Source organism: Podarcis raffonei, chromosome 2 (genome assembly GCF_027172205.1).
Source record: "Podarcis raffonei isolate rPodRaf1 chromosome 2, rPodRaf1.pri, whole genome shotgun sequence".
NCBI lineage: Eukaryota > Metazoa > Chordata > Lepidosauria > Squamata > Lacertidae > Podarcis > Podarcis raffonei.
Window position 1 is genome coordinate 74,498,689 of NC_070603.1, and position 20,008 is coordinate 74,518,696.

A 20,008-nucleotide genomic window follows, 5' to 3' on the forward strand; every position below is an offset into this window, starting at 1 on the left:
AACTTGGCTGCTCACAGTGAGGGAACCACCAGAAGGCCCTCGACGCGGGATCTCAGTGTCCAGGTAGAACGATGAGGGCGGAGACACTCCTTCAGGTATACTGGGCCAAGGCCATTTAGGACTTTAAAGGTCAACACCAACACTTTGAATTGCCTGCACCATTTTGTGGTCCTCTCCTTCTGCCCAAGAGGTTGGCAACCTAAGGACCATGGGCCAGGTCCGGCCAATGAGCTTCCTGGAACCGGCCCATGGCCATTCTGTGGATCGGCGTGGGGATCCCGTGCTTTTTTTCCGTGGTGCCATTTTTTTCTCACTGCAGGGACCGACTTCTGGGTCAGAAGAGCGCCAGAAATAGCGTGTGAGCATGCACACGGGCGCTCCTCTGTCCTGGAAGAGCGCCGGAAGTAGCTTGAGCGCATGCACAGGCGCGAGCGTGCACGCTCCGGCCCACTGAGAGGTCTGTCAGGAAGTGGACCGGCCCGGCCTCAAAAAATGTTGCTGACCCCTCTTCTGCCCTTTTAGATGTGGCAGACATGCCCCTACAGCAGCCATTTTGGGGCTGAAATGTTGGTGAACCCTGTTCTAGTCTGTCCACTGTGTTCCATCCCGGTATTCTATTCTAAAGCAAGGAATACTTCTTTGAAATAAGCATTAATTATTCAAAATAAGGGATGCTGATAACAAATTATATTAAACCAAGGGATACTAGTATACATGTGGGTGTTTTTCAAAATGTGGTGTGTGTATATATCATATAAAAAATATGAACAGTCTGTATAGAAGTGGGGGTTTTGTTTGTCTTTTATTGTAACTAATATAGTTTATAGTGCTTCCCTGGTTAGCCTTGTAACTCTTGAGAAATTGTAATGAATGAATAAATGAATGAATGGGCATAAGGTATCTATTTTTTACTAGTAATCAGCCTGTGTAAACAATGAAATGAGTACAGTTTTCATGGCTTGGAATCCTAGTTGTGCCTGAGGAACATATTTCCTGAGGCTTGCCTGAGCTCAGCAGAAAAGCTGGTGCCTGCCTAGCCTAAGCAAATACCATTTTCTTAGTAGGGAGCTACCTTGAATATGTGCTGTGAAGTGACTAGTTAAGGGATTCCCCTGTAAAAGTGATGATATTTATAGTACCCAGTAGTGGCACATTTGTGGCACCATAAAACTAAAGATCCAGAACTTAAAGGATATCTCCACTGGGCCTTTCATGCTGTAACTAATTATCCCCCCTCTTTTTCCTCTCTCTTTCTCTGTCTCCCACAGGTTGTTGTGTCTTTCTTTCTCCAAAGGGGCTGATAAAAAGCACAATTCCCAGCAGCAATTGCTTCTGTTTGGCTATATTTGGACATCACAATATAACTGTTTATTCACCTAAGGCTGGGGTTTCCTTGCGGCAGGATGGCCATTGGACACTGCTGTTGAATTAAAGGTGTTTCAGAGACACAACTGCCCACAACAAATGGTAGGCTATCTGACACCTTTGCTCTGACCAGGGAGGTCTCCTTGTGGCTTGGAAAGGTGCTTGCTGCCCTCTTGAGGCAGTGCAATGGCATCCTCTGCCACCCTATGGATTCTGCTGGTCTATCCTGTTGCGTGCCACACCAGCATTCATGGCCAGAGCCCCGGATACAACGTGGCAGCCAAGAAGGAGATCAGCTTGGAAGGTGACCTGGTTATTGGGGGCCTGTTCCCAGTCCACGAGAAAGGAAATCCTACAGAGGAGTGTGGCAAGATCAATGAACATCGTGGCATCCAGCGCCTTGAAGCTATGCTCTTTGCCCTAGATGAGATCAACAAGAACCAGCAGCTTCTGCCGGGCATCACCCTGGGAGCTCACATCCTAGACACCTGTTCCAAGGACACCTATGCCCTAGAACAATCCCTGGATTTTGTGCGTGCCTCCCTCACCAGAGTGGACGGCTCTGAGCACATCTGCCCTGATGGGTCCTACGCCATTCATGATGATGTACCTACAGCTATCACAGGGGTTATCGGGGGCTCCTACAGTGACGTCTCCATTCAGGTACCATTTGCAAACCAGGAGGGAGCTGGTGGGAATGTGGAGTGTGATGCTTAGAATTGGGGTGTTGTGTCTGGGGCCTTGTATTAGGGGTAAAAAGAATGAGTGTGAATGAAAGAAGCCAGGTCTAGGCATTTGCTCATTGGATAAGAGGGCTTGGAAAATTGATGGTTACTTGAGGAGTCTATGGGTGCAGCTATAGAATACAACTGTGAAACTAGGAATCAAGTCATTAAGTAGCTTCCTTTCAGTGAATTAAGGTAGCATAGTGGTTTCCACTTGCTTGGCCATGAGTTTAGTAAGTGGCCCTAAGGCAAGCCAATATTGTTCTGCCAGTTCCATGCCAAACCTTGGCAACTGTTATTCTTGGGCAGCTGCTGAGGCCCCAGTAGGCCTTCTCTTGGTGCTTGCTTTTGGCCTGCCACACTGAGTAGCTGGGTCTGGGAAGCCGCTGCTTAAATATTTCTGCAATGCCCTGGAATTCTGGGGCATTGTGGGAAATTTTTAAGGGCAGCTTTCCTGGGTCGGAGGAGAAGAAGAGTTTGGATTTGCTATCCCACATTATCACTACCCTAAGGAGTCTCAAAGCGGCCAACATTCTCCTTTCCCTTCCTCCCCCACAACAAACACTCTGTGAGGTGAGTGGGGCTGAGAGACTTCAAAGAAGTGTGACTGGCCCAAGGTCACCCAGCAGCTGCATGTGGAGGAGCGGAGACGCGAACCCGGTTCCCCAGATTACAAGACTACTGCTCTTAACCACTACACCACACTGGCTCTCTGTAGAAGGAGGCATTACTGTAGAAAAAGGTCCACTAGATAGCTTGATGCAAGGATGATGGGGGCAATGTCTGTAAAGCGCTTTGGTCATTATCAATTTAGGTATCACTATCTGGTTTTAATTCAGAATCAGTAGTCAGAAAATAAAAACCAATACCATCTTGGCATCACAAGATTCCCTTTCTACAGTATTCTGTATTAAATGTCTTAAGAAGTGAATGGGCTCTGCGTTTGCAGACTAAGGGTGCAGGTACTACTACATTTGGAAGCCCACTGGAAATCAGTGTGGCAGATTGTTCTGTAGATCGTGCAGTAGATACATCAAGAGAATAAGGTGGCATCAGAAGAATTTGTTTCCATAAAGCTAAGCACAGGACAGAGCAGAAGCTTCTCATGATTACCTATGGAAGGCATAGCCACAAGTTTAAAGACTTTATCTTATGTTGAAAGACTGTTGCATATTCAAGTGGATCATAGCTCTGCAAAACCAAATTGCTCTCCTCACGTCAGATTCTTCTGCTACAAAATGCCTCATATTTTGGAATGCTTCTCTATAAACTATCACCAGAACTGCAACTCTAGGCAATGCATTCTTACAATGGAAATCAATTGGGACCCTATAGATTTCAAAGGCTCTCCATACTATTGTACAGAACGAGATGAGAAGTGGGATGAGACTCCTGGGATGAGATGGTAGGAGGTCACATGTTATTCTAATATCAGATACACGCTCACCTTGGAAGTGAGAACAGAGAACAGGCAGGTTATATTTGTGAAAACATAGCTGATGGCCATTGGGGATAGTATTTTGCATATATTTTGCAGCAGGCTCAGTTATCTGAGCGAGCCTTTGTGTGCCCAGGATTTGTGGGTGTTTCCAAACGCCCTGCCATTGTTTTATTGTGATGCTTCCTGAGGTGCAGTGAACGTGGTAATCACAGCCTGACTCACACACCTGTACGAGAGACAGAGCGACCTTTTTATAGCCCACCCTGACCGCCACCTCTGCCTTCGGGTTCATCCCTCCCGACAAAAGCTCTGCCTGATTCTAGGCTTCCTAACGCAGGGACTGTATCCCAGAGCATTCGTGTGACAGAGTAATTAGCTGCTGCTCCTGAGAAGCCCTGAGGATGTATTAATGCTATAATTAATGTAAATTAATATATCATTATCACGTACAGAGCCCATTGCCAGGAGAGAAAGAGGGAGAGAGCTGAACACGGCTAGCTATCTCATTTGCAGAGAGAGGACGAGCCTGTTGCCAGGGCTTTGCTCATAGATGTCTCTGGCCCAATTCCCCAAAAGCAGAGCAGGAAGGAAGGAGTAGATGCTTGCAGCCTTCTGAGGGAGGCTTGCATTGCATTCAGCAAACTAGCAGTTTGAGGAGGGTCTTGCCTTGGCGATGCCAGTGCAAAATAGTTCTGTCCTTTCTCCTATAGCTTGCAGCTCCTGCTGCTGTGCTCTGCTGCCTCATGCTATGTTCGCCTCAGTTACAGATTTGACCCTAATTCCTGTGGGTAGGAAGACCACAGGATCCCTCTGAAGACACCTGAGACCCTGGCCATCTGTCACTTAATTTCAGGAGCTTCCCTACAGATATGCCAGGCCAAACTCCTCCTCCCTCCTTCCCTAGTCAAATGCCACTAAGAATGCATTGCTGGAACTGGGCTTTTGGTAGATGGAGCCGAAGAAACAAGAAGGACTTGCAAGAAGAGGGTTTCTATTTAGCAGGGTTAGTGGCAGCACTCGGCATCTGCCAGGGCTCCCAGAACCTTGGCACTGCTGAATCATCATCATCATCATCATCATCAACATCAACATCATCATCATCATCATCATATATTTATACCCCAGCCACTCTGGCAGCTCCCAACACAATCAAACATCAAACATTAAAAACTTCCCTAAACAGGGCTGCCTTCAGGTGTCTTCTAAAAGTCAGATAGTTGTTTATTTCCTTGATATCTGATGGGAGGGTGTTCCACAGGGCGGGCGCCACTACCGAGAAGGCCCTCTGCCTGGTTCCCTGTAACCTCACTTCTCACAGTGAGGGAACTGCCAGAAGGCCCTCGGAGCTGGACCTCAGTGTCCGGGTAGAACGATGGGGGTGGAGACGTTCCTTCAGGTATACTGGGCCAAGGCCGTTTAGGGCTTTAAAGGTCAGCACCAATGCTGAAGACTGGGCTGGGCATCCCTTAATTCCCCCTCCTCTGGCCTGGCACTCTAAGCACTGCCCATTGGCTAGATCAGAGGACACTTCCCCAGGGCCCACTGTGTCCTGATATTTTGAGAAGGTAGCAGGTGAATTCAAAGCAAATCCTCAGTGTTTTTTGGGGAGGTGGTTGTGCACTGGCTTTCCACCATATAACTGCCCTGAATGTCACAGAAGATCCTATGACTTGACTGCTGCTCTGGGCTATGAAGCTGGTGTGGTATAGTGTTTAAGAGCGGTAGATTCGTAATCTGGGGAACCGGGTTCGTGTCTCCGCTCCTCCACATGCAGCTGCTGGGTGACCTTGGGCTAGTCACACTTCTCTGAAGTCTCTCAGCTCCACTCACCTCACAGAGTGTTTGTTGTGGGGGAGGAAGGGAAAGGAGAATGTTAGCCACTTTGAGACTCCTTTGGGTAGTGATAAAGCGGGATATCAAATCCACACTCTTCTCTTCTTCTTCTGGGTTGGTTTGGTTTCTGAAGTTGCTGAGCTGTGGTTTGTGAACAGCATCCGTTTAGTGTCCTTTTATGCTACATCCGCTCCCTCCTTCTCCCTGTTTTCAAGCAGAGTATCACATGACTCCTCTGCCTTCCTGCTACTTAGAAGTGGCAACAGTGGGAGTTGAAGAGTGGGAGACTCAGACATGCTTCTTCCCGTCCACCCCTTCCACCCCTGCTCCCCTTACAGATTATTGTTCCATGCCAAATGTAGATGGCAGACTCCCTGGATCACATCCACACATGCCCATACCACCATTTCTTTTCCTTTCAAGGGAAGTCCCTTTGAACCAGGCACTTGCCAAACTGCAAAAAAAGAGGGACAGAAATCATGCACACATTTTAAGGGAGGATAAGGTATAACTGAAAGAAAGAAAGATGTGTGGGTGGGAAACAAAGAAGAGGGGTGATAAACAGTGGGGGAAATAGTATCCGCACCATACGTTTAAAGCACATTTAATGGCACACACATTTAGCACACATGGCTTCCCCCAAAGAATCATGGGAACTGTAGTTTACCCATCAGAGAGCACCCATTCCCAACACACTTAACAAACTACGGTTCCTAGAATTCTTTGAAGAAAGCCATGTGTGCTAAATGGACTTTAAATGTACAGTGTGTGGATGTTGCTTAAAATAAAGGAATGAAGCAAGAAAACCAGTAGGAAGTAAAAAAAAAGAACAATGAAAGACAAAAGAGGCTGAGCCGAGAAGGTGCAGAGAGCGGCAGTTAGATCTGATTAAGGGGAGCAGGGCACGAAGGAAATAAAAGGGGGTCATCTTTTTCCCCCTTCCTCATGCTCTGACGGTGTCGTGCTGGCCATGGGCAGACAAAGAAAGCAGGACGCAACATTCAGAAAGATAACCAGCTCAGCCGGCTAGATGGCTGTGTTTTTAATAAAGGAATCATTAGCTAAACTGACAGCCCAAAAGGTGGGTAAATAGCAAAGCAGGGCAAGGAGTTATACAAAGTGAGCGAGGGACAGTTGGTGAGATAATTAGGGAGCTTATTAAAAAGATCCACAGATAATTTGGTTACAGAACCCTCTCCGCAGAGTTCTGCACTGGCAACAAGAACACAAAGGCATTTTATTAATAATTCTGGGTTCTTCTCACTGGCTGCTGTCCCCTGTGGTTTGTGTCCCCTCCAGGCTGGAGGAGACCGGAGTGCTCTCTCTGCCTCTGATTCTCTCCCTGAATCCCCCAGGACTGGCACAGAAAGCTACAGATTTGATCCAGCTGAGACACTGTGTGTCTAAAGCAGGCAGTGGATTAACACCTTCCCTGCTTCTCTCCAGCCCTCTTTGCTTCCCAAGAGTGGTTTGGGCAAAGGCTGTATGAAAGGGAAAGGCTCGCTTACAGCAGTGGAGCACAGGCCCTCTCAAGGGTTCAAAGAGGCCTGGACCACATCCAGCTTTTGAGACCTCTGCTCAGAATAAAAATTAAAAATGGTGAGTCTGTATGCAAACAGAATAACACACACACACACACACACACACACACACACACACACACACACTACTCAACAACCAAAAGCTGCTTCCTTCCTTGTTTCAAACCCAGTGCAAGAAATAAAATTGATCTGCAAGAGAGCACATCTGAGAACTAAATATACAAGTTGAATGGGAGAAATTTGCACATTGAAACTCCTCAGATTCTCCAGTATTTCGGCTGCTATCCTAACTCCACTTACCTGGGATCAAGTCTCACTGAATTTAGTAGAACTTATTTCAGAGTAGACATGGTTAAGATTGCACAAGCCATGTTGTGCATTTTTAAAAACATGGTTTGTGGGGTGGGGCTTTTTAAAGGTAAAATTTAGAACTGCCCAGGGGTATGTAATTGATTATAATTTGCCTGCAAAGCATGCACCACTGTAACACACATTTTCCCCATGTCTGCGTACTCTACATGCTTTCTTGTTCAGAGTCACATTTTATGACATTTAGAAGCCTGCATGGAGTGGGAGAAATCCTCAGAACTGGGACTTTGGCAGCACTAATGCAAAGGAGTTTATAGAAAAGCTTCACATGAGGCGTCTTGAAACAGGGCAACAAAGCTTTATTTGGAGTGAGGGATATAAAAAACAAGAAGTCACAGAGCCACACAGTACAACAGGCCTACAAGCCTCAGCTCACAGTCTTCTTCGTACACAGACTATATCAGATTCTAGAACAACCACTTTTTATGCTATTTAAAGAAATACAGTGGTACCTTGGTTTACGAACTTAATCCATTCTTAAACTGAAACCGTTCTTAAACCGAGGTGCGCTTTCCCTAATGAGGCCTCCTACCACCGGTGCCCTTCCACTGTTCGGATTCCATTCTTAGACCAAGGTAAAGTTCTCAAACCAAGACACTATTTCCGGTTTTGCGGAGTTTGTAAACCAAATCGTTCTTAAACCAGACTGTTCTTAAACTGAGGTACCACTGTAGTAGCCTAAGACAAAAAGACCGCAAGCTACGAAAGAGCAGAAAAAGAAGAGAGACGGGAATATAAAATTGTACAAATAATCATGTTTTCCCCCATATTATCTTTAGTAATAATGATACTAATAATGATGACTATGCTTCTGCACTGTGCTTCCCTCACCTCGCAACAATTTGGGAGCAATCCCTGTACCCTGCTGTGTGGCAGACAGCAGGAAAATGATGCCTCTGTACTTGGCATCCCACCCCAAAAGAACAACAACTTTGGAACAATTCCTGCTATGGGGCATGCAGCAGGAACAGGGAAGAGTTGCCATATCCTCCCTTATCCTCACCCAACATTCAGCTGAGGCCCATCTCAAGCAGTTGCTTCTCTCCCTCCTACACTCCCATATATATATTTTTAAAAAGCTTGCCACCACACACACACATTCAGTAAGTCTGCCAACTGCTCCACATGGCTGGTAGGCAGCAAAGCAAGCACAGTAGTTCCCATGCTTCGTCCTCCTCTCCAACACATGGACACACACTCAAAAGCTTCATACTTGTTTGATGTAGCTGGCAGGTAGCAAAACAAACACAGTAAACACAACAACACACCAGTCAATCCCCTTGTTTTTTCCACTCTCTGTCCTGTTTTCCAGTCACTCCTCAGTGGGGAGATTATGTGCCTGTTGTTTGCTCTGCAAGACCAGCAAAGCAAACAGGAGGTGAATAAATCCCAATGCTTCTTCTCTCCCACTCACCACCCATTTTGAAAAAGCCTACCCATAGGCAGTAAACTGTTTCCACCCTCTTTTTTCAAGGAGCCCTCTATGGGCAAAGCCCTCTCAACTCTTTTCCATCCTTCACAATCCATTCCTGTCCCTTCTTCAAATAAAAAAAAAAGTTTGTTGCCTCTCCTGTGTCTTAGTTACTTACACTACTAGTCTAGTTAGAATAGTTGCTTATACAGTATCACTCTTCTCTCCTCCCAGTTTTGGCTAGAGTGGTAAGTTTTGCATTTTATCTATAGCTGTATTTTCATTCAATCCACCCTATCCATTTATCCTTCAGAACTTTGACTATTATAAGACCTTTTTGGGGATGCGGACAAGGAGAAGCACTAGAGCTACATGAACTCTCCCCTCATCCACTTGACTTCAGAACTTGTTCTAGTGCTTTTGATTGGGGCTACATTCACCTCAGATTGGTTTGGGAGACCTTCACAATATTAGGAAAACCAAAGCTACAGTCCTCTCATTGACTTCTGCCCGGAAACCAGAACAGCTGTAAATTTCTGAGTTTCCCCCCACATAGGTACATAGTAGCCAGCCAAGAGATTAACCCTACCAAATTTTGGATAGGTAGATCCAAGGTTTCTCCTGTTTCAAGGTTCAAAATGACCATAACCTTTTTGTAAAAAGACAATGAGTGAATAACGTCGCCTAGGGACACTTGCGGCAATGGTGGAATTATAATTGCCTAGGTAGGTAGCAGTGAAGGAATTCTAGGCAATGAGGGAAGGGGGAAAGGAGAGCTTCCCTTTCTCCTCCTCTTCAAAAGGCCTTCCAGGCAACAAAATGTGGTGAACGCCATCAGTTCTTCACTGTGTTTTTGTTGTTGTTGTTTGCAACCAAACATTCTCCAAAAATAAAAGGAAAACAGATGGCAGAAGGGCCTGCCTCTGACTCCAACCTACCACTTTGGCTCACAGAATGTTCCAGCACAAACTTCCTGCCACAGAGGAATGTGGGTCATAATACTTCACAGTCATAATACTGGGGGGGGGGGTAGGCCTTCTGCTGAGTCATTACCATTTAAAACTATTTAATATAACTTTATCTGTATCAGTTAAACAAAATTTTTAAAGCATTTTGCCAAATCACCATTCTTACTTGCTTAAATGTTCTAAACTGTGAATGTTGCATTTCGGTCCGATGTGCGTAAAAACAAGTTGCAGAACTTAACAAATGCTGAATTTGAGGCCTCCTTTGAGCTTCAGGCCCTCCTGGCCCTGCTCTGATAGTCCCTGGTGTGGTGCGCGCGCACACACACACACAGACACTTTCTTGTGGTATCTTCTTTTGCTTGCCTCATGTCATGATAGAACTAATTAAACTAACAAACTGACCCCCAAACTACCCTTCCTTTCGCATTGTCATAGTGATCTAAGGAACAGTAGTCAGCACAGCAAAAGGATCGCAATTTGGGGTCAGAGGAGGAGAAGCAACCAGCTTTGTAGTAAAGTGTTGCCTCTGCGGCACAACTTCTATATAATTCCTAATATGGCTGCCGTCAGGAACATCAAGCCCCCTAGATGTTGCTGGGTGCCAACTCCCAATAGCCCTGGTCAGCATGACCAAAGGCAAGGGATGATGGGATGTGTAGTCCAATAACAGCAGGTTAGAGGGTGGGGGCACAGGTTCATAGGGATGTTAGTTTAGTGGAGGGTCCATAGTTTCATGGCAGAGCACATGTTTTCATGCAGGCTATCCCAAATTTCAGTTCTCAGTACCTCCAGTTAAAAAGGATTGAGTAGGATGTGATGTGAGAGCCTAGAAAGCCAGTTCCAGTCTCTTGATAAGCAAACTGGGCAATTTTTCTGACATGGTATAAGGTAGCTTCCAATGTTCCTAGATGTTTGCATGTGAAAATATCATGTCAGAATGGTTCATCCATGCAGTATTCTGAGTGACGACTACACAATGAACACAAGAACTACTCAATTCATAGATTGCCTAGGGGTATGCTGCATGCGAACGAGCCATTTAAACTCTTTTACACATTTTGCCCAGAAGAAACATCCCAAGAGCTGTCCAGTGGAAGCCAAACATTACATTGGAAATGACTCCATGTATGTGAGAAGCTATTTATGCATTGTAAACTATTTTTATTATTCTTGTAACTATCAAGTTACAATAAAAGAGATTCTGACTAAACATCAGGAAGAACTTTGTTGTGACAGCAAGAGCCATTCAACAGTGGAACGGATTCCCTCAGGAGGTGGTGAACTCTCCTTCCGTGAAGGTTTTTAAGCAGAGGTTGGGTGGCCATCTGTCATGGATGCTTCAGTTGAGATTCCTGCAGTGCAGGGGGTTGAATGAGATGACCCTCAGCGTCCCTTCCAATTCTACCATTCTTTGATTCTAGGATTATTTATTAAATTCCTATACCATCCTTCAGCCAAGGAGCACAAGGTTGGTTTACAATATAAAAACACAAAAATGCACACCATAGTACCATACCCTCATGCTACCTGACATCAGATCTCTAGAAAGAAGCACTGTGCTTCCAAGATGCTTCCAGCCTTTAGCTCATGGCTCACTCTGTGTACCTATCTGCTGTGCCTGTCTGTGTTTACCTGCCTCAGACTGCTGACACACATACAAAATCTACAAACACTGGTGACTTACTCATTCCAGAGACTCTAATAAATAATCTAATAATTAATCATCTAACAATAGGGTCCCATCGAGAGACACCCCTTGCCCATCCTGGACTATTAATGAACATCAGCATTCATTTTGTCAAATCCTAGAGTGTGATCAGCCTTTGCTTTCAGTCAAATCCATGGCAATCGTCCACCCACAGTAAACAGACAGCAGCTGTACAACTGTATGACAAAGCATGCATTTATTTCACTCCCTGGAGTCTGAATTTGAAAGCAGTCTCTTCTACCTTCTCCACAGAGACTCTTTACTCAACAACAATCTCAATGTTCAAATCTATGCCATCCTGATTCAGGTTGCTAAGAGAATAGGAGCCGGAGGATTTCCGGAAGCTGTGGTGCCGCCAGTTACTTTGGATGATCTGGGCTGCCCTTTGATACTTCTTGTACCGTGTTCTCATAAGCCACATCTTAAACATTGATTGCAAGAGGACGGAAGCCTTCTCAGACCAAATGTACGTCGATAATGCCATTGCCCTTTTCTCTTCTCGTCTCCGGAAGGAAATCATGCGCCACCATTTCTGGACCAACCATGCACAGACGATGGCGTGTTGCAGGCTACGGCGGACTAGAGTACCACGCCACCATTTCTGGATGGTAATAGCAGCCTAAAAGTAGGAAACAATGACTCAGTTGTCACTACAACATGAGCAGAAAGGGGCTGAGGCACAAATCCCTTTCCCTGTTAGTTTTCTCTCTCATACAAGAATCAGTCATATTGTGTCAGACTTTTAATAGTTTCCGTCAGCCAAACAAGACACAAAACTGAAAAGATGCAAACTGGATGTTGAAAATGGTCTTTTCCCACCTGTGTCTAAGAGCTAGGCCACAACCTTATAGTTCTCACTAAAAAAACCAACCTACCTGGAAGCAGGAATGGTGGCAGTGAAGGAAAAGCGCTTAAGAACGTAAGAAGAGCTCTGCCGGATTAAGCCAATGGCCCATGTAGTCCAGCATCTTGTTCTCCCAGTGGCCCCCCAGATGCCTCTAGGAAGGCAAAATTGCCTGTATAGAAAGTCTGGCATGTACCTTAACTTCCTTTTTCGAAGTTTCTGGCATTGAAGGTGGTGGTGACGTTGGCGGTGGCGACGTTGATTTTTTGCGTGCCTTATGAAAAGATGGCCAGAATAAAGAAAAAAGAAATAAATATAAGCATAGAGAAGGGTCAAAAGAGTCTGTAGGACTGCTGAGCCTTATGCTACAAGAGCATTCAAGCTCTTTACCAATGGCTGCCCTTCCATTTATGTAATTTTGCATTTGTTGGGTGCAAAAGGCCAGCGCTTGACTAATGAGCAAGAGGGTGGTGCAGCAACTGACTACACTACATCTTGCTTTTTATGAAAACCAGTGCTTACTTCCTAAAAATAGATGTGCGGTTCAGGGATGTTCCGGAAGCTAACTGTTCCGTTGTTCCATCCTAATTCCAGAGATTGTGTGGGTTACTGATGTATCTGAAAGTGCCTACTTCACAGTGTGGAAAGCTCGCCCTAGCCCAGGCTCCCCACCCTCAGCAGCAGAGAAGCGTCATTCAAAGCTGGCACTGTTGCTGGTGCTTTGTGGGCACCACCGCACAAAGCAAATAAGGAAGGCTGGTGTGGTGTGGCACCAGCAGGGTGGTGGCACGGCAAGTCCGGTTTCAGCGCAAGTGGTTAAATTGAACAGGCCACCCCTGGTTTCACCCTCCTCTCCTCCACTATCATAACTAAAACACGGCCAACTGCCCCAGCTGTTGTTTGGCTTGGGGAAGAAAGCTCCCACTGATACCATTGGAGACATGAGAATGGCAGTGCAACAAAGGACTCAGTTTCTGATCATAGTATTTTGTGTAGCGTAGGACACTTTGCGGGGATGCGGGTGGTGCTGTGGGTTAAACCTCAGCGCCTAGGACTTGCCGATCGCATGGTCGGTGGTTCGAATCCCCGTGATGGGGTGTGCTTCCGTTGCTCGGTCCCAGCGCCTGCCAACCTAGCAGTTCGAAAGCACCCCCGGGTGCAAGTAGATAAATAGGGACCGCTTACTAGCGGGAAGGTAAACGGCGTTTCCATGTGTGGCTCTGGCTCGCCAGAGCAGCTTCGTCACGCTGGCCACGTGAACCGGAAGTGTCTGCGGACGGCGCCGGCTCCCGGCCTCTAGAGTGAGATGAGGTCACAACCCTAGAGTCTGTCAAGACTGGCCTGTATGGGCAGGGGTACCTTTACCTTTAAGACACTTTGCAAAGGAAGATTGGCATGCGGCACTCAACTTACGCAACATTTTTTGCAGAAAGCAATCATCTCTTTCAGGGAAAGCCCATGTCTCGAGGGGAAATGATGATCTGCTTCTAGCAACTGAAGCTCTCTTAGAATCGCAACATCGAGCTGGGTTGTAAACTCTGATGTCATAATGAACACGCCGACACTCCCCTGCTCTAATTCTCACTAGTTAAGAATGAGTCTGTCAGATAGGATTTGTCATTGCTTAACTGGCTGGGTTAGAGAAATGTCACTTCTGTGTGTGCATGCACCATGGAAACAGGAGGAAGTTTTCCTTCTGGAGCCAGTTTTTTTTAATTGGCAGAGAAGGCTGAGCTTAGGCGAGGGATGTTCATACAAGCAAGCAACTGCACCTGCCAACTGAGGGCACAACAACCATCCTTTCCCCCCTTCCTGTATGGCTGTGGGCGCACCTGGCTCAGTGTTGTTTTCTCTTTCACACCCATGGCCAGACGCAGTTGCACTGTTAGGGTCAGACTTTGTGGTGGGCATCTGGGGTGCTGCAGTCTGGGCGGGCCCACAAACGATGCCAGTGAATGAATGGCAGGTTCTGGGGGGTGGCTGTGGTCAGCCATGGTGTGTAACGGAACAAGGCAGGGCACCCTCCAAAGCTCTGCCCATCTGGCATTTTCATTCCCCCACCATCTTTCTGGCTCCAGAGGCATTCTGGGGTAATAAATATTTTGGGCAGCTGGTTCAACACAGCACTTGGTGGGCCAACCAAGTCCAGGACCAGGCAGCGAAACGACAATGCAAACCAGAGACACCTTGGCCAGCCTAGCTTACAATATCTTCTGACAAGCCTGGCCAACCCTGAGCTTCTGCAAGGTGGCTAGAGCCTGTCCTTCCTCTCAAGCCAGCCCCATCCACACCACTGAGATATTGTGGAAAACTCCATGCAATCTCATCTCTGGCCGTCCAAAACCTTTAGCAAAAAGGAAAGGGAACCCCTTGCACCAGGGCCATCTTTACCCAGGGGTGCAAGGGGTGCGGGGCACCCAGGCACCAAATTCGGGGGGGGGGGTGCCAGGTGTCCGCTGCTGAAGCCACCTAAGCTCTTAACTATCTACCTGTTATGAAATAATAAATAATTTTGATCAAGCTAGAAACACAAAATACGTATATATCTAGGTATCACCGAAATGTATACCTACTGTTTCACGAAAGGACTTTTGACTTTGTGCACTCATTTACCAAAGACGCGCCGCGCCAGAGGCGATACTTGGCATTCAGAATGGCGGCACTTGTCAGACAAGTCAACAAAGGCACTTGTCATTCTCAATGGCGCCGTGCACGCGAAATTAACTCTTACAAAATATTATGTTACGTATTGTATTGAGCTGCTATGTGGCAGTGGGGTGAGTCAGCGGCACCTTTGACATGACTGATCTCGCACCTTCCTGCTAGCTGCATGCAAGCTGCATGAGATCAGTCGTGTCAAAGGTGCCGCTGACCCCGAGCAAAACATTGCAAATTGTGTTTGAATTTCATCACTTACAGTTCAAATTCATTTTACGACAAATGCCAAAGTTAATTTGGGGGCTAAACTAAATTTGGGGGTGCTGGGCGGATCTTTGCACCCCGGCAGCGCATATGCTAAAGCACAAAGCTGATCACCAGCCACACAAGCACTTCTGCTTGCCTGAGGGAAGTGATCTGCCTTCTCCTTCCTCTGGGGGCTCTTCTGGGGGCTGTCTCCTGACCCTCCAGAGCAGATCTGAAGGGGGGCATATGGGGATGAGAGGGGGGGGAGCCCCACTGCATGAGTGAAAGTCCTTGTGTGGACTTCCACTGGTGGGACTGGTTAGTTAAATCTGTCCTTACCTAAGGGAGTCCCCCAGTATGTAGAAACCACTCCCTTATATGTTGGGTAGCTTTGTTTTGCTTCCAAATTTGTAGGCACACAAACACCTATTGGAACTTGTGGGGATAATTGTAGCCTAATGCAGTATGGAAGTGGATTTACCTGATCTGTGCTTTCCCTTGGATAATCATGGAATCCTAGAACTGTAGAGCTGGAAGGGAACACAAGGATCATCTAGTCCAACCCCCCCCCCGCAATGCAGGAATCTTTCACCCAACATGGGGCACAAACTGCTGACCCTGAGATTAAGAGTCTCATGCGATGGCTCTAAGGACAAGTTGGTGACGAGAGATAAATTGTTCTCACTAAAGTCTAATGGGTAACTAGCATTACTTTTACAGATCTTTTTTAACATTTGAACAAAAGAGCTACTTAGTCCCACCACCACCCCAGCTGTTACAGAGGCAATCTACCATAATTACGATCATAGCTGTTAAATAAACAACAGTCCATTAGCAAGAGAGAAATGGCTGCGTTATTGTAGAGGTCTTAAATGGCCCGGAGTTTTGCACTGAGTCTTGCAAAAGCCCCGTTCTGCAAGGGGTTATGAAATTATAACATCATGCTAATAATTCTAAAATCAAGCCTGGCAGGTGTGGAAGATTGTTCCCATTCCCCGCAGCGTATACAGTTAAACACAAGGCTTTAGGTCAAATGCCCTTGACACTGCCGGTGGGGAGTCCTTGAAGGGCAATTTGCCATCTCGGGTGCCTTCTTGCCGCTATGGAATGTAATTTTCTGCTTAAAATTTATTTGTGCATGTTAATTATGCAGCAAGGTTTTGACACATCCAGAGCTGTGAAGTGTGTTCTGGTTCTCAACTCCGAAGAGCCTATCAGATGGCAGGGCTTTTTCCTCTAGCCTGCCTCTTTTGTAGTCTGTATTTTTAACAACCTCATTAGTGAGGATTTCTCCCCTTTGAAGATAATGAGCATTACTGCAGAGCATCTGGACCAAGTGGAGAGTTTGAGTCGCAGACTGCAGCAGCACCATCCGCAGCTCTGGGTGCACATTTTCACTGCTGGTAGATTATTTGACTTGCTCTTCAGTTTTTCCTCTTTCGGAAGGGATCTTAGGCCAGGCACAAAGGCAGCAGATTAGCTTTCTCCCTGCACAACATCTGCTTGTACATCACTGTGATCTACATCAGTCGTAGAATTGTGTAGCCTGCCTTGCAGCTCTTACAGGAACGGATCTGCAACAACCTTATTAGTGAAGCCTCCCTTCTGCTGCCTTTTACATGAGCTACGTTATAGCATCCATAGTAACCGTAAATGTACTGCTTTGTCTGCTCTAGTTTGGCTTCAGACTGTAATAGGTGCTTGTCATTCTCCCTCCTAATAATATACTGGAAGCTTTTACCCCATGCAACCACTTCTGCTTAAATTCTGTGATCTTCCACACTAACATTACATATTAGACATTTCCGCAAAATTCCTTCCGGCTTTTACATTTTGTCGTTAGTATGTTAGCATCATCTCACAAATTCCCTACTAATTACCTGAGTTTATTACATAACCTCACATCATGTCTGATATCAAACTTGTGGTATATCAGGCCTAGCCTTGGTCAACCCCTTTCTCTGGTAACCTCCTGGTGAGACAACTGCAATATTTTACATGGGGCTGTCTCTCAGGAAGTGCAGTTCAGAAACTGCAGTTAAGTTAGAACAATGGCAGGGAACTGGTTCCAGCCCATAAGCCAGATCCTTACCTCCCTCATCTTCCATGGGCCAACTTAGACTGATGGACAGTGCCACCCACCTATCAATCACCCAACATCACAATGATGTCAGGTAATCTGCTTTCCTTGGCCTGCGTGGTTTGAGATCAAATTGCATGGGCAAAGGCACAGCGCATTTCAGACACTGATGACCAGCTAATTGTCAGTGCTTGTACTGATAGTGATTTTCTGCTTGCCAGTGCTGCAAACCCCTACCCTCCACCTGACATCCTATATGACATTGGGTGTAGGCCAGGTGGGTGTGGCTTGGCCAAAACAGCCTCATGGGGAAAATTGGGGAGGCATGCCAGGCCTAACTATATCTACAGGTTCCCCACCGCTAGTTTAGACCATGGCTGCTAGACAACAAGCTGTGCTGGGAATTAATATATATATATATATCACCACTGCTTTGCTGACACCACTGGTGACTGGTGTGGTTCTGGGCCCATTTGAAAATGCTGATCTTGACCTTTAAGGCTTGCCAACAGGAACCTGGAGGAGAGCCTGTCTCCACATGTGCCTGGCCATCAATTCTCACCAGAGGTGCTTCTTCAGATTTCTCCATGGCTACTGGGGAGAATAGAGGGCTTTCACTGAAGATGCCCTGGCTCTGACATGGCCCACATCCACCCTCTCACCGAGTGGTGAGGCAAGAGCGGGGCATTACAAGCATGAAGTGTTGCAGCTCATCTTCCTCACCCACGGGGCAGAGAAGACAAGTGCCAAGGCCTTGTGGAATGCCCCCTCTCTCCCTAAATTTGGCAAGAGTGGGGGCATTCACCCTCACAGCAAAAGTGGTAATGGCGGCATATTCCTGTTTCGCCTCAGGTGGAGAAAGGGGATGGACTCCCACAGCTTCCTTGATTTCATTCTTCATCAAGATCTCCACAAGTATTTTAAAGAGGGGGACAACAGCATGTCCTCAGTACCGGATTTATTTTGGTGCCCAGGATCACCAGCCACAATGATTATTGGGTTTCTAGCTTGCTGGACTCAATGTCCTGTTTGACATATTTTGTAGGTGGGCCTCTTCTCTGTGGAGAATGTATCGGCTCAACCACCGTCCACTGTCCACTATCATATGACCCCTTTGGCCAACATAGCCCAAGTGGTTTGCGTGGTACTCACAGGAGAGTGATTGCCTTCTCTAAATCAGGGGCAGCCAACCTTTCAGCTGAGGTCATTGAGAAGATCTTGGACACAGTAAAGAAGGTGCAGAAGCCTGATCCTGAAAATCCAAGCCACTCTCTCATAGCTTTGAAGCTTCTCCTTCTCCCAGAAATTTTGCAGGACCTGAATTCCAACTGTTTTCATGACAGCGCAGTGGCCTACGGCTCTGCTTTGCTGCACAGTGAGTGCATCGTACTGTGTCGTTTTTTGCAGAGCCAGAAGCCGCTCCCCTCCCCTTCTAGTCAGTGCAGCGGAGAAGGACAAGTGTCACTGCACAGCATTCCTGTGAGGCAGGAGTTTGTTTGTTTGGCGGTGGTTTCTGAAGAATAAAAGCACACCATTAATCTGTAAGATATAGTTCCATAACGGCTTGGAGAACGGCTTCAGACCGCAAGGGAAATAATGTCAGTGTAAAATAATGACCGAGAGTAAACTATTCCAGCCGTTGGTCACGAATGCTCTGGAGAAACTCAGGCCTCAGTCGTAACAGCTTGTTTTCAGCAACCTTTACTGCATTAGAGCTAACAGCTTTGGATTACTTTGCATCACGTCATCAAGGAAATATAAGAAATATCCTCAGGGTTTGCAAGCTCAACAGGTGAAGATATCCATTTCTTTGAAGCTCCATGCATCATCTGTTGAGTTTCTGCCTGCCACATCCCTGAAAGACCCAGGAGTTTGACAAGAGAAGGTGGCAGACATATAGATAGATGAAAGATAGATATAGATAGATAGATAGATGATAGATAGATAGATAGATAGATAGATAGATAGATAGATAATAGATAGATAGATAGATAGATAGATAGATGATAGATAGATAGATAGATAGATAGATAGATAGATAGATAGACAGACAGACAGACAGACAGACAGATGTTGCAACCTGCCTTGGGCATTTTTGGTCAAAAAGCAGAAAAAATATTTCAAGTAACTAAAGAGACATGTTAAGTAATTTAGATTTGGTGCAATTCCTTGTTTTGGAATATATAGCTCTGTGTTATGTGCATAAATGCTGGAGTATTGATCAATAATAATAATAATAAACCTACTACTTTATATTTACAGGAAAATTATTCCTAGGGTTTCCATATTTTTATAGTCCTTTTTACAGGAGCTTGATCAACAGATACTACTTTAGTAGGTGATAATGGCCCACCTGCTGATTCCTTCATATATATGCTGTTAATGCAAAAGAGTAGACCAGACATCTTCTTCTGAGAGTTGGCAATTCTAGTCCTTCCTTTCCATTCAGACTCCTTAGATATGCTCATAACTTGGTGTTTAAACAACTCTTTGCTAAGATTGCCTTAGAGAGGAGGGTTCCCCCTCCCCTTTTCTTTGACCATATCCCCTGGGTACTCTTTAAATGCACACATACTATGTTACTTTCTGATACTGAGTTGCATTGTATATGTGTGTGTGTGTGTGTGTGTGTGTGTGTGTGTGCGCGCGTGTGTGCATTGCATTGCATATGGTCTGGGCAGGGGGCGTTAATTTCTGAGTCTCCTTAATAGACCGGATGCAACATTTCAGTTTCCATGGGGGTGGACTGAGCAAGAACATGCTGATAGAGGAATAAGATTATCAGAAACGTTCAAAGGCCACTTCCTGTATGTATTGCA

General features: G+C 46.0%; 2 protein-coding genes across 2 annotated transcripts in view; one reads left to right on the forward strand and one right to left on the reverse strand.

Moving 5' to 3' along the window:
* GRM2 (glutamate metabotropic receptor 2) overlaps nucleotides 1-20,008 on the forward strand; it is a 78,860-nt gene that overhangs the window by 40,692 nt on the left and 18,160 nt on the right. The window contains exon 2 of the mRNA XM_053377476.1: nucleotides 1,269-2,028. Within this exon, the coding sequence (XP_053233451.1) occupies nucleotides 1,552-2,028 (477 nt within the window). The 5' untranslated portion in view covers nucleotides 1,269-1,551. The remainder of the gene's footprint in view (nucleotides 1-1,268; nucleotides 2,029-20,008) is intronic.
* Nucleotides 11,539-13,724, reverse strand: LOC128408182 (IQ domain-containing protein F5-like). The gene is made up of 3 exons (XM_053377500.1): nucleotides 13,619-13,724; nucleotides 12,402-12,479; nucleotides 11,539-11,980 (listed from the first exon to the last, which is right to left on the reverse strand). Exons 1-3 carry the CDS (start codon nucleotides 13,643-13,645, stop codon nucleotides 11,621-11,623), a joined length of 465 nt encoding a protein of 154 aa, XP_053233475.1. The 5' UTR covers nucleotides 13,646-13,724; the 3' UTR covers nucleotides 11,539-11,620.

What these genes read in the sequence shown, in the direction of transcription:
- LOC128408182 (XM_053377500.1), bottom strand. Translation starts at nt 13,645, where the DNA reads ATGATTGCTTTCTGCAAAAAATGTTGC. An exon ending in CTTTCTGCAAAAAATGTTGC is followed by an intron (nt 12,480 to 13,618) that starts GTAAGTTGAGTG and finishes TCTTTTCATAAG; the next exon opens with GCACGCAAAAAATCAACGTC. An exon ending in CTTCGAAAAAGGAAGTTAAG is followed by an intron (nt 11,981 to 12,401) that starts GTACATGCCAGA and finishes TCCTACTTTTAG; the next exon opens with GCTGCTATTACCATCCAGAA.